At 35.3% G+C, this 13,607-nt stretch overlaps 1 protein-coding gene across 1 annotated transcript in view; it reads left to right on the top strand.

Annotated features, from left to right (window-relative positions):
• Positions 1–13,607, top strand: part of LOC129229932 (MAGE-like protein 2) — a 53,592-nt gene that overhangs the window by 33,669 nt on the left and 6,316 nt on the right. The window contains exon 2 of the mRNA XM_054864314.1: positions 4,418–4,979. Within this exon, the coding sequence (XP_054720289.1) occupies positions 4,426–4,979 (554 nt within the window). The 5' untranslated portion in view covers positions 4,418–4,425. The remainder of the gene's footprint in view (positions 1–4,417; positions 4,980–13,607) is intronic.

Below are 13,607 nucleotides of genomic sequence, written 5' to 3'. Positions count from 1 at the left end.
CATGTTATGATAATTTGCTCGATAAAATGTTCTTAAAATTGGAAAAGACCAAGAACAAAATCGAATTTTCAAAAATCGCTTCTATGTGCTCACCCCTATCCTACGAACTAATTTTGTGCCAAATTTCACGAAAATCAACCGAACGGTATTATGCACGTAACAGGCATCCAGAGATTCAGACATACAGACATTCAGCTTTATTATTAGTAAAGAAGATAAAGATTAATTTCTGCACTTAAAAATATTTTTACTAAATTAAAGATCTACACTAATAAAAAGGAAATTACTAGAAAAAATGTTCAATTAAACAACTACAAAGGAGTTATTTCCACGACATAGAATGTACATTAGGAAGACAATAGTCCGCTTATAATATAATAAATTTCTGCATTAAATTTTCTTTAATTAAATTAAAGATCTACACTAATAAAAAAGAAAAATGTTCAATTGTACAATTGCAGAAGAGTTTTCCCTACGCCATAGAATGTACATAATGAAGACCACAGTCTTCCTGTAATATAATAAATTACCGCACTTAAAAATGTTTTACTAAACTAAAGATCTACACTAGTAAAAAGGAAATTAAACCAAACAAAACTTCAATTATACAATCGCGGATGAGTTTTCCCCACGACATCGAATGTATATAAGAAAGACAATAACATAGACTTCCTGTTTAAAGGGTAGTTCCTCCATTCTAACTCATCTCTTCCATCTAACCTTCGAGTAAACGCAGTAAGCATAGTAGAGTTGATAATAATCGATCGTAACAAATAACAATTTAACAGTAATCATAATCGTTTCTATATTTCCCTGCAATTGAAATCGTTTTAAACATTTTCCATAATCACGACTGTAATCAGAAAGCTCTCTATTTTTTGTGATCCTAATTCCAACAATTACTGAATAGGATGTTGTAGGGGCATTAAAGTTTTGTTTAAGAACTGTTGAAGGACAAACATCAAACAAGTACATTTATTTTTGAAAATAATCGCATCTGATATCTTTTTGCCATCAGTACAAATACAATGCATTTTTTTTTTTTTTTTGAAAAATCGTAAATATGATCGGTTGTCTTTGAAAGCAATTTGCAATCGTAATCTTTCATTCACTACTATGTCTGTGTAATGATTACAATTCTATTATAAGAAAAGTCCAACGTCGTCGCGTGGAAGCATCATGACATATAGCGGTAGTTACTGTAAATAGGAAACTTAGATGAGATGAAATAGTAAGACTGTACTTCGCAATGGTGGAATTCATTAGCTGTTGTCTTGTACCGGTTAGACTGGCAATTTGTGGTGCGCTGGTACACTTTTCCAACTGTACCGTAATTTTGGTGCGAAGTCCGACTTCCACACTACATACATGCCTCAAGGACCCATTTATAGGGTCGGAAGCCATTCACAGCACAACACATTCACACAAAAAAAGGATGAGGACAGAAGAGAGAAAGTACATCCTTGCCCGAGCTGGGATCCGAACCCAGAACCGCCCTAACCTTGTCACAATAAAGCCTTTCCCTGCATGTGAAACATTACCGAAACACATTATCAAATTATCATGCCGTGACGCGAGTTTCATTGTTAAAACACGCGGGTCACTCGATCATCGCAGTTACACTTCTCTGACCACTGGACAAGGTGTAGAAATAAAACATCAATCAACGATATTATGCAGTTAGGAACAAGGAATGGTGTACTGTCAAGAATATCTGGAGAGAGATGGTTAACTTCGTAAACTGAAAAACTCTTGTTTTGTTATAAAATGTGCAAATAGCGTTAACAAAAATTTAAACGTCCTCATATAAATAATAGCCGATGATCGAGTCACCCGCGTGTTTCAACAATGAAACTCGAGCCACGGTATGATCATTTGATAATGTGTTTCGGTAATGTTTCACATGCAGGGAAAGGCTTTACTCTGACAAAGGCTGAACTCGATCCGGTCACTTAACTGTTTCACTGCTAAGATTGTGTCATTTCAGGGGAATGAAGAAACGAAAAAGCGTTTGAAAATTAACGCTACATACTGGAGTTTAGGGTTAATCCGCAGGAGTTAGGGTTAAAATTTCAACTATCAAAATATCACCAAACAGGCAATGGCTTCGTTCAAATGTAGAAGAGGAGAAGCAATTTTTCCCCGTCATACCTTGACGGGCGACTTTCTAGTATTTAATGAAACGCAATAACATTTTAAATATAATTTATGTTTATTTATTTTTTTCCCCTTACTCCAAAACGTGTTCATAGTTTATCGAGTGACCTCACAATCACTCGGTCTGTCCTTGGTTGGGTATTGTGCAGGCTGCGGCGTTGGAGCGAAAGTGGCCTACTCCAGCACCGACTCCGATTTGTGGAATTTCTGAGCCTTCGATTCCGACTCCGACACCTTTGCTTCAAAATCAATCTGAGTCTTCCGACTCCGCAAGCACTGGAAGAGTGGCGGACTTTGAGGGAAAATGACCGACTCCAAATCTTGGAATTTTAATTCTTCGACTCCGACCCCTTTACTCCAAAATCAGTCCAACTCCGACTTCGATTGCGACTCCACAGTCCTGATGTTGTGAACTCTCACTTTCTTATTACTTAATAGCAAGTTCCAGATTACTACAGCCAAAATGAGTTGGCACTAGCCGAGTTTTTAAAAAATAAAACTAAATAGTACTAATCTCTCTAAGTTTTCTTTTTTATTCTACTGACAATATTTGTTTCCCTCCCCCCCCCATCCCCCCATTTTACTGATGTTCAGAAAACAATTCATGAATCTGACTGTAAGACTGAAATGCATTTCATTTAGGAATTGACTTCTTTTCTCAAAATATTATTCCACTATATCGTTTGAATATAAATTATTCTTTTAATTTTAAGATATTATAAATTTGGAGCAAATTGGATAAAATATTTACCGTAGTGACAAAGTGCCGTGAATTAAAACGCAAAATTCAGCGATAGCAATATAAACATTTTGGAAGCATTTTAAGTTTAAATTATAAGCAACATTCCCCCCCCCCTTCCCCCCCGCTTCGATAGAATGCTTTTATCTCAGACAGTTTCTATTATTTAATCGAAGACCACTTTAAAAAAGGTTGATTTTCGTCAAATATGATGAGTTAGTTTTTACATCTTAAAAGTCTCAGAAGACATATAAACAGCAGCCACTCATAAGATTATTTTCTGTACGCTCTGATTTATTTGCATAACTTCAATGGTACATTCAATGAACCAGTAACATACTTTACAAAAGATCAGCATTCCAAGCACTTCAACTTATTCTTCTCTTTAAAAGCTAAAAGTTGTTGTTCGGCGTATAATTATTTTACTTTCTGACAGCAACCAATTTAAAGATGAAAGAAAAAAAGCTAATCCCTTGTAAGTAAATTCTTTTTCTCCCGTTCCACGCCTTAATAAATGACTCCTAACCACGAAACACCCATTCCTTCAAACGGAACAAACGGAAGAATTAACCAGTAAACAATCTTCAACAACTCTGCAGGCGGAAGGAAGGCAGTTCCAGTAAAGTTACATCAACGTTAGTCACGGAAAAAGAAAACGTCCACCCTTTGTTCCGTTTTGACAGTGGGCATGAGTTATACCCTCTTACTTTCACTTGTTCCAGGTAGCAATTCGGGTCATTTTCGCGGTTCTTTATTGGGTCACTCCTTCGCGAAGAGTTCTTCGGTGGATCTGATCTCATTTCTTTTTTTATTTGAGTTTTATGACTGTCTGATGGCAACAGAGATGGTATTGCCAGACTGTTTAGTTCAAGAGTTTGGTGTTGAATGGAAACCATCCAGTTGAAATAATCGAAGTAAATGCTGCGCATTCTTTTTTCCTCGAAGAACTTCGTGTAGTTTTTTTTAGAGAAGCATAACTATGTCTTTTGATAAACCCCAAGCGGAAATGACTTTAAAACATTTTAAATACAGTATACCACTAAAAGATTAAAGGTGAAAAATAGAATGTAAGCAAAAAAAATCCGCTATATATTTTTTTTCTTCTGTAAGTTTGTGTTTCCAAGTTCACACGCACATGCATAAGCTGTCAAACAGGTTATCTATTACGATCGAGCTTACTCTTACTCTCATTTGCGTTATAACAAATATCGTCTTGACTTTTAGCAGATGCAATTTCATTTTTAGCGCACTTTCTTTCAAAGTTAAATAATAACGAAGTATCTTTGTTTCCTTTCAACAATCTTCAACAACTCTGCAGGCGGAAGGAAGGCAGTAAAGTAACATCAACTTTAGTCACGGAAAAAGAAAACGTCAAACAGGTTATCTATTACGATCGAGCTTACTCTTACTCTCATTTGCGTTATAACCAATATCGTCTTGACTTTTATCAGATGCAATTTTATTTTTAGCGCCTTTTCTTTCGAGGTTAAATAATAACGAAGTATCTTTGTTTCCTTCCAGCCTTCAGGATGCTCAGGCTATGTCTCGGGACGCTGTTGCTATCCTGTCTAACACTCGTACACTGTAGTGGCGACTGGGAGTCACATCATGACGAATGGAAAGCACAACCCATCAAGTACATCATCAAAGAAAACCCGAAGCTCATCACCATCCCACACCACGTGCCGGTCCCGAAACCGGTCCACATCCCAAAACCGGTGCCGGTCATCAAGCACATTCCAGTCCCTAAGCCCTACCCAGTGCCACACATCGTGCCCGTAGTCAAGCACATCCACAAGGAAGTCCCGGTGCCCAAAATCATCAACATCCACAAGGAGGTGCCAGTGCCCAAGCCCTACCCAGTCCCCAAGGTCATCCGCGTGCCCAAACCATACGTCGTGCCAGTCCACAAAGAGGTCCCCGTGCCCAAGCCCTACCCAGTCCATGTTCCCGTCCACATCCCCAAGCCCTACATCGTACCCATCCACAAGCACGTGCCCATCCCCGTGCCGAAACCAGTCCATGTACCCATTGAAGTGATCAAGGAGAAATCTGTTATCATTAAGAAGCCAGTACCTGTTTAGTAAGTATATATATATATATTTTTTTTCCCGTAATTTTTTGCCACAACTGTCTTTTCATATTGCTTATTCTGTCATCCCAACTCACATAAATCCCATCTCACACAGAAGGGGGGAATCTCCACAGAGAGGATTAGTTGCTTCCTCCTTTTGCTAAATATGTTGGACCCCTTTCTTTGAGATAGTCCGGCTATGAAAATGCAAGATCTGTCATTTTATGAAGAGGTTGTAAAGCAGGAATATTTGGCACATTGGGCGTTTTAGCCTTAGTAGAGAAATTTTTCATTTTGGGTAACTTTGTTTTTTCCTAGATCAGTGCTGAGCTCGCAAAGTGCAAAAGTAGTATAGTGCATTGGCGGAATTTAAGCCCAAAACTAGAACCAAACGGGTGTAAGTGTCAAAATTAAAAATTTGAAGGGAACTAGAACAAATGGTAAGAGAAATTCTCATCTGTTTTGCCGCAGAAGATGGTAATAGTATAAATGGCAGGTGCTGCTATACCGCATATCATTTAGAAAAATGTTTCAATGAAAGTCTACCTAGGTCGACTTACTAGGTCAATGAAAGTCGACCTACCTATTCCTTTGCTTTTCAATGTTCCATATGCTCTGCGTATTATTTCTCCTACTGTCACACTCTCATGATGTTTTGAATCGGTTGGACACTTTTATTATCATTTGAGATTTAAACATTCGGAGTGTTTCTCTTCTCCCATGGAACATAGAAAGCTGTTTTTTAGCACTTTAAATCTAACTTGGCAGTTCATTCTCAAGGATCTCTTTTCATAGGTATCATTTTCGCCTTAAAAAATTAAACTTTATTAGTTTTTGGCAGATATCTTTTGTTATTTTGTTTTCCTTTCGATTTTTCATCGCACCACGTGTTTTGGATAATACAAGGCACAAAGACAACCATCATTCATCAAGATAAACGATTTTTTTAACACTTTCAAAATGAAAAATTATGTCAATTATTAAATTTTTGGGAGGGCGGAAATTCTCAATTTGCCGAATGGAACTCCAAATTTTGCTGAATCGTCTGACAAAGTTTGCCGAATAAAGAAATTTTTGGAAGGTCACAGTGACCTCCCGTGGCCTCCCATCGGGGAGCTCCTGTGTACAGCAAATGAATTTTTCGTTTTGCGATTAGATAATTGCTTTCAACAAGTGTATAAATGTTTAAAAAATCGCCGCAATTTTCCCAAGTTATGAGACTTAAAATCCGTAATGCAAATTAAAACTGTACTCTTCATTTGTTTTGATCATGATACAGTATTCAATGCAGTTATTCAAAATTAAAAATGTAAGTTTTAGAACTGCGATGCTTTGTAAAGGCTCAAATGAATAAAAGATTCGTTGTTCTGTTCAAGGTTAATTTGTAACAGAAGAAGTGAGGGACCTGATGAATTTTCAGAAATCATTTTAATGAGTAAACAGTCTAAGTTCCGATTAATAACTAAAATTCACGAGAAATATATGATAAGAAAACAGCAATTAAGCTCCCGCAAACTCCCTTGTAAATTTAGTCCTGATCCCATTACTTTCATTGCAGAATGTACTACGGAGCATTTCAGTTGAAATGGCTGTCAAAAATTGAATGCAAATAAAATGTTTTAAAAAAATAATTAAAACAATCATTTTAACAAGTAAACAACTAAAATTAGTTTCAAATGTTGGGTTTTACCGACGCAGTAAAGAAAGTTCTCAATTCTCAGAAATATTTCTCTGAACAGCTTGTTTCTGTGTGCAACTTGAAATTTCATTTAATGTACGAATGATATTGAGGACTAATCTATTAACTTTTAAGACTTCTGACATTTTAAAAATTTACTTATTCTTCTTGAAAACATTTACGATTTCATCATGAACTGACCTAAAAGCAGTGAATGAAATACCCATTTACTACTGTATTTTCTCTTCGAATTAATCCAAACTAGAAGATTGTGGAAGGGAAAGAAAAATAATATAACTTTAAATTTAGGTGAAAAGAATTTGAATTTAGAACAATGCCAGTTGTCAGTAACCACAAAATGGTGATTAATGCAACACCTTTATTCAATTAAAAAAAAAAATGTTTATTTTCTTGCTTTTGTTTTTTAATCTGTTGCTACGGTGGATTTAAGTTTTCCTATTTGTTTCATTCACAGTAGCGTAATTGAATGCTAACGGTTTTCGGTTGCAGTTGCAATTAATAACTGATAACAGGGAACCGCCTTTCTGAGTGAGTGGGATAATTTTGCATCATAGCCTTTGGCTGTCCACTTAAGTTAAGGTCATTGCTACTTTTCCAGGCACATTAGTTTAATAATACTCTTGATAAACGTTCGTTTAAAATTTATGTAAATGGAATAATAGCTCTTCAAAATTTGTACATTTGTCGAAAGCAACTCTACATATAAGTTCTTAAAAAAAATTATTCACTTTTTATCACAGAGGGCAGTGTTTGAAATTCTCTTCCATTGCAATGCTTTTTTAACTTAAACTTTGGCCGTCATTTTCTTTTTAATGCAAGTAGTTTTGGTACAAAGGGGCCCCCTTTGTGTCAATTGCGATTAGTTCAATTGTTTTTTTTTTTTTTAAATACTATTACTTCTTTTAGAAACAGAAAAAAAACCCGAAAATACTATAAGAATCAATGTAAGAGAGCAGAGGATCATTTATCGATTTTATTTTATTTACATTTTATTTTATTTATTTATTTATTTACTTTTTTTTTTTTTTTTTTGATCCTTTAATTTACTTTTAGTATGCAGTGAAAATACCAGCAACACCTTCTCATTTGGTCAAAAAAATATATTTTTTGCTTGACAATTATGATTTTTCAGTCATCTATTTGCAAAAATTATGTCTCTTGTTTACTAATTATCACAAAATAATCATCTGTAAGTAAACGAGATTTTGTTAAGAAATTTTAGTGCTTGTAGATACGAATGGTAACTCAACATTTCTCCCAATCAAAAATGCGCGTCATTTTTTAATTTATGATATCACATTAGCATTAATTATCAGTTATGAAATTTAGATTTCAATACTTCGAAACAACAGAAAAACTTGCGGAAGATATTACGTATTATATTAGGTGCTTAAATAACAATTGCGAAAAAAAATATAAATATTACTTTTCACTAATAAATTATTCAATGCGTAAAAAAGGGGTAAAAGAAACAAAATAATAAAAATAAATAAATAAAAAGTAAATGAAAATGCAAAACAAAGTGACTTCTCCTTTACTCTACATAATTTAAAATTACTGTTTTATAGACATGAACTAGTAAAATAAACAATAGGTAAAACATGTAGAAACAGTTTTATTGCTTTTGCATACGAAACAGTAGTTTTTTTAGCGCAAGAACAAACATTATGGGTCCATTTTAGAGAGGAACGATTTTATGAAGCCACAATACCAAGGAATTGATATAAGAACTCTCGCTGAATCCAAGTTGTTCTGAAAAAAAGTTTCAACAAGATTATTTCCGCTAAACTGCCTTAAAAACTGGCGAAATATTTTAATAATTTGCTTGACTGGTTTGAAGTACAGTCGCATATTCTAAAGCATCGAATTTTTTGCTGATGCAATCCAAATTTGCTAACCATAGTTTTATGTTTTATTACGTGATACTAGTATTGTTGGATCAAATTTCGTGTTTTTCGGTGATATATATTGAATTAATTCCTTATTGTACTTCTAATCAGTGTTCAAATTTGCACTGAAAATCAGTAGACTCGTACTAATGAACTAGTCATGCCAGCCGTGAATATATTAAATTTGGAGAAAAAGAATTTTTTCACCGCATTTCATGCCAATAAAAAATGACCTTAGAATCGTTTACTTGCCGTACTACCCGTTTCTAATTTGAAGAATATATAGAAAACCTGATCCTTAATTTGAAGAGTAAATTGAAAATCCGATCCTTAATTTGAAAAATATATGCACAAGTTAATCCCTAATTTGATGAGAAAAATAGACAACCTGATCTCTGAATTCAAAAACAAATGGACTATTTGATAAAAATAGATGGGCTACTTGACCCTGAATTTGAAGAATAGACGGACAACCTTATCCCTAACTTGAAGAGTAGATTGATGCAACCCGATCCCTAACTTAAAGAATAGATGGGCAGCCCTATCCCTAATTTGAAGAGCAAATAGACCGTTCTAATATGAACAATAGGCTGACAATCCGATCCGTAATTTGAAGAAGAGACCCAACTCGACCCATAACTCGAAAAATAGATGGGCAATCCTATCCCTCATTTGAAGAATAAACTGATAATCCGATCTCCCCTAATTTGAAGAGCAGATAGACGATCCGATCTCTAACTTGAAAAATAGGCAAACAATCCCTACTTCGAAAATGAAATGGTTACAATCCTGTCCCTTATTCGAAGAATAGATGGACGATTCGATCTCCCTAATTTGAAGAGCAGATGAGCCATCTGATCTCTATCTTAAAAAATAGACGGACAATCCGATCCCTCTAATTTAAAGAGAAAATGGACGATCCAAAAACTCATTTGAAAAATAGATGGACAACCGGTCTTCAATATGACAAATAGATAGATTAGTTATCAGACCATCCGATGACTGATTTGAATTTTTAAACAAATGAACTACTCGATCCTTAATATGAAAAACAGCCGGAAAATCGTATCTTTAATTTGAAGAGTGATGGACAACCTGATACCCAATTTGAAGAGTCGATGCGTCGTAAGCTGGGCTTAATTTCTACGAAAGGAAGTGCTATAGGTCTTTAGTCCCCACACCTTTTTTTTTCTTTACTCGTAAACAGCCAGAACTTCGCCTAAAAGGTTAAAAATTGCACTTAATTGAAAAGAAGGGCCCGTGAGTTCCTATGAAAACTAAGCCGTGGTTAACCAATCCACCATAACGGTTACAACTTTTCACATTTTTTCTTGAATGCATGGATAATATGTCAATCTATCTTCGATTGTATTGTATCGATTCTTCAATACTGTTAATTTGTGTTTTTAAACAAGCGAATATCAGCAAAAACTGGACGGTTGGATAATTTTCAAATTGCAAAGACCGGAATCTTGGTTTCAAGCCAAATCAGTTATATTCTAGCCCGTCAGTAAAATGCATTTTCAAGAACTGTCAACCCTTTCCCCATCCCTCCCGAAGAGAATTTCTGGTTGCGCCACTGCACACGATGGCAAGCCGGATTGTCCACAGTAGTGTAACTATGGGGTCTAGCACCCCTGGCGAACTATAAAAATTGCGCCCCCCCCTCCAGGGTCACCCACATGGGAAGTCACCGGAAGTCATTGTGACTTCATATATATATTTTTTTAAATAACATTTTGATTAATTGATTCGACAAATAGGAGGCAGCATTGTAATTTTTTTTCTTATTCTCTTTTTTTCTTTTTTAGAATTGTTCCAATGTTCCTTCTCAGTAGATTATATATACCCCCTCTAGCTCTTTTTCTTGCGAGTTTCTTTTTAAAAATTTTTAAAACATTTTTCAAATTCTATAAATTAAAAAAAAACTTAATTTGTTTTTAATCAGTCAAAATACCGCCCTCCTGGCTGCTGCGCCCCTGGTGAGAGCCATTCCTGCCAACCCCTGGTTACGCTACTGATTGTCCACACACGGATAATTGAAAGTTCAACACAGCTCACACCACACGTGCTCTTAGGCGTTTTGGATATTTACCACGAGCAATCTTCATAACTTCCCGGTAAATATTCATATGCAAAAACTTGTGAGGAACTAATAGGTATATCTCTCGCTGTGGAGATGAACCAAAAATAGAGGCAGACACGCGCAGGATAATGACCCGCTCTTCCTTAGCACGATCCCGTAAATCTTCCCGCTCGGCTCAACAGCTCGGAGCACACATTTGCATTAAATGAATCGCTCGCTTTATCGGACCTTCGATGGGAACAAAGAGCGCGAAATGTTTATCAGGAGGAAGATGTTCTATCTATGGGCTCTTCGCAGTTTTGCCTCAGAAAAGAGGTTTTTGAGAAGGAAAATTTCGCCTCTTGGAGTGGAAAAGCGTAGGAGCAGCATGTCTTCCAGAAGTAATGATGTATCTCATTACAATTATGAGAACGTTTACGTAATTAATTACGCGGCCTTTCAGATCTCATATTGCAATTATAATATTAGATTGTTTCGTTATTCCAGTTCCATTTTTCATTGGATTTTTTTCTGTGCTTTGAGAATTTGCTTCAATTATACAGCAATTTCCCGAAAAGTATTTCCTCTTCTACCATGAGTCCAAAGACCTCACTACTTAGCTAACCCATCCAGTCCCAATTAGCAATTCAAATAAACTATAGAAGGCGATGCAGTCTGTTGCTGCCCCCGAAAGAAGTATAACAAAGATACACCCACTTACACCTGTCCAATCAGACATTTGCCTTGTCCACGCCAAATTGAAATATTTTACCGATAATTTCTTAAATCATCGCATGGTGGCGTATCCGAGCTCTAGAACTACGAATTTGGTCTTCTGCATAATATTTAATTTCACAGACAACGCAGACGATTTTGAAGTATGTTACATTTTTATCTTCTTGAATCCGCAACTCCAGAGCTCGAATACGCTACCTTGCAATGATAAACAATACTAAAGAAAAAGGTAACCCCTTCCATTCCGCGTGTTTTCTTTGGGAAAAATTACAGGCTTCAAGCAGTTTGTGGTGTAATGTAATTTCAGAAGAATAGAAAAGAAAGCTTCCCACAAACACGATGAAAAATTACTGCCATTCACTAAGCGTCAAAGCAAGTTATAAGTTACGGCATTTGTTTGTTTTACCTTTTTCATCTGCCATTAAACAGTAGCTGCAGCGTGCCCTATAGTTTATTGGAGTTGCGAATTACGTTCAATTATTTTAGTTTTCAAATCGTTTGTTTTCAAATATTGCATGACACAACTAAACTAGGAATTGATAAGACTAGGATTAAATAGCACGTCACTTTTGGAAGTCTTCCGGAAGGCAGTTTTTTCTCTAGGTGTTCAGCACCGAAAAAAAGAAACATCCTGACGCAATATAACGTCCTATAAACAAACAAATCCTTTTAGCTAAAAGAGCAGCGCGTAAAAAAAAAGGAAAGAAAAAGGAAAAAAAAATAAAGAACAAAAGTACGTAAAAGGGGAAAATGTACTCTCATACTTAGTCCCAATTATTCTTCTTCTTGGCTTGGTCGCTATTTAAGCAAAGTTCTATTTGTCTTTTTATAGACTTTTTTATTAGTACATTACTGTCCAACCACGGATTGCATGGAATTTTCAAATGTCCTGATAAGGCGAATCTATGTGAATAAGGGGGAAAAGTAAAAATTAGATGCGTGTATTAAACTCATTTGAATGAGACTCTGCTTCTGCAAAAGCTGACATCAGTAAAAAATAATAGATTCGTCCATTTCCGGCTGTAAAACGGATGTTTGTCTTTCCATACAATCCGTAGTCAGACAGTAGACACATCCGTTTTTCTTGATATTTAAATACAGGGTTACTACAAGTAACTCATTCATTTTCTAAACGCTATTCAAAAGTATTGCAAGTACAACGATGAGGACTGTATGAACATAACAACAAACTCATCAAAATTTGGAGTTGTGGAAACGAGGTGGTAATACGAGTGCAGTATTTATGTGACGAAACAAAGAAAAGCTTTTTGGTTTTGGCGGGGGGAAGGGGACAATATGCGTGATGTTCATCTGTTCTTACATTGCTTTGGAGGCATGCTAATGACATAGTTTTGCACCCCAACAACTAAAAAAGGTTGGGAGAACTCAAGGATAGAACTCATGCGGCAGTGATGACCATTTTGCACAGTAACTTGCCCCACACATTTTGTAGAGTCATCCTGGTAATGGTCATCACTGCCGCGTGGATACTTGAGTTCTTCTAACGCTTTTGGAAGTTGGTGTAAATACACAAGGTCATTAGTGTGCCCCCAAAGTACTGCAAGAACAGATCAACATCACGCATACTATAAGACACAAAACAAAAACGCGCTTTTCTTGCTTTGTCGCCATTTCAAAATTACTACAGTCGCATTACCATCTCACTAACACAATACCAGATCTTGATGAGTTTGTAGTTATTTTCATACATTCGTCGTTGTTGTGCGTGCAATACTTTTGGATATGTAACGTTTCGAAATTGAATGAATCATTTGCAGTAATATTTGTTACCTAAAAGTATTAAGGTCACTTTAAGTAACAGCAATGCATGCTTAGATTTATGTAATGAAAATTTAACCTTTTCTTTGAAAATCGTAAGTACAATACTTATACGCACTGCATTTAAATTTGAGATTCGACGCATAACATTTACGTATAGTAATTCCTCATCTGTTCAACGAGAGTCAGCCCTTCGCCCTACCCCTAATAAATTAAATATTTATGAATATATAATTATATTATATATAATATATATATATATATATATATATATATATATATATATATATATATATATATATATATATATATATATATATATATATATATATATATATATATATATATATATATATATATATATATATATATATATATAAGTGATCAATAAAGCACTCTTCATACCCTGAAAAACAAAATAACTGAGTGTATGTTGAAATAATTTTTCTCTGTGTTCCTTCAATTTCCCT

This window comes from Uloborus diversus, chromosome 9 (genome assembly GCF_026930045.1).
Source record: "Uloborus diversus isolate 005 chromosome 9, Udiv.v.3.1, whole genome shotgun sequence".
Lineage (NCBI taxonomy): Eukaryota > Metazoa > Arthropoda > Arachnida > Araneae > Uloboridae > Uloborus > Uloborus diversus.
The sequence above is the reverse complement of the archived record's forward strand: the minus strand, read 5'-3'. Positions and strand labels throughout refer to the sequence as shown.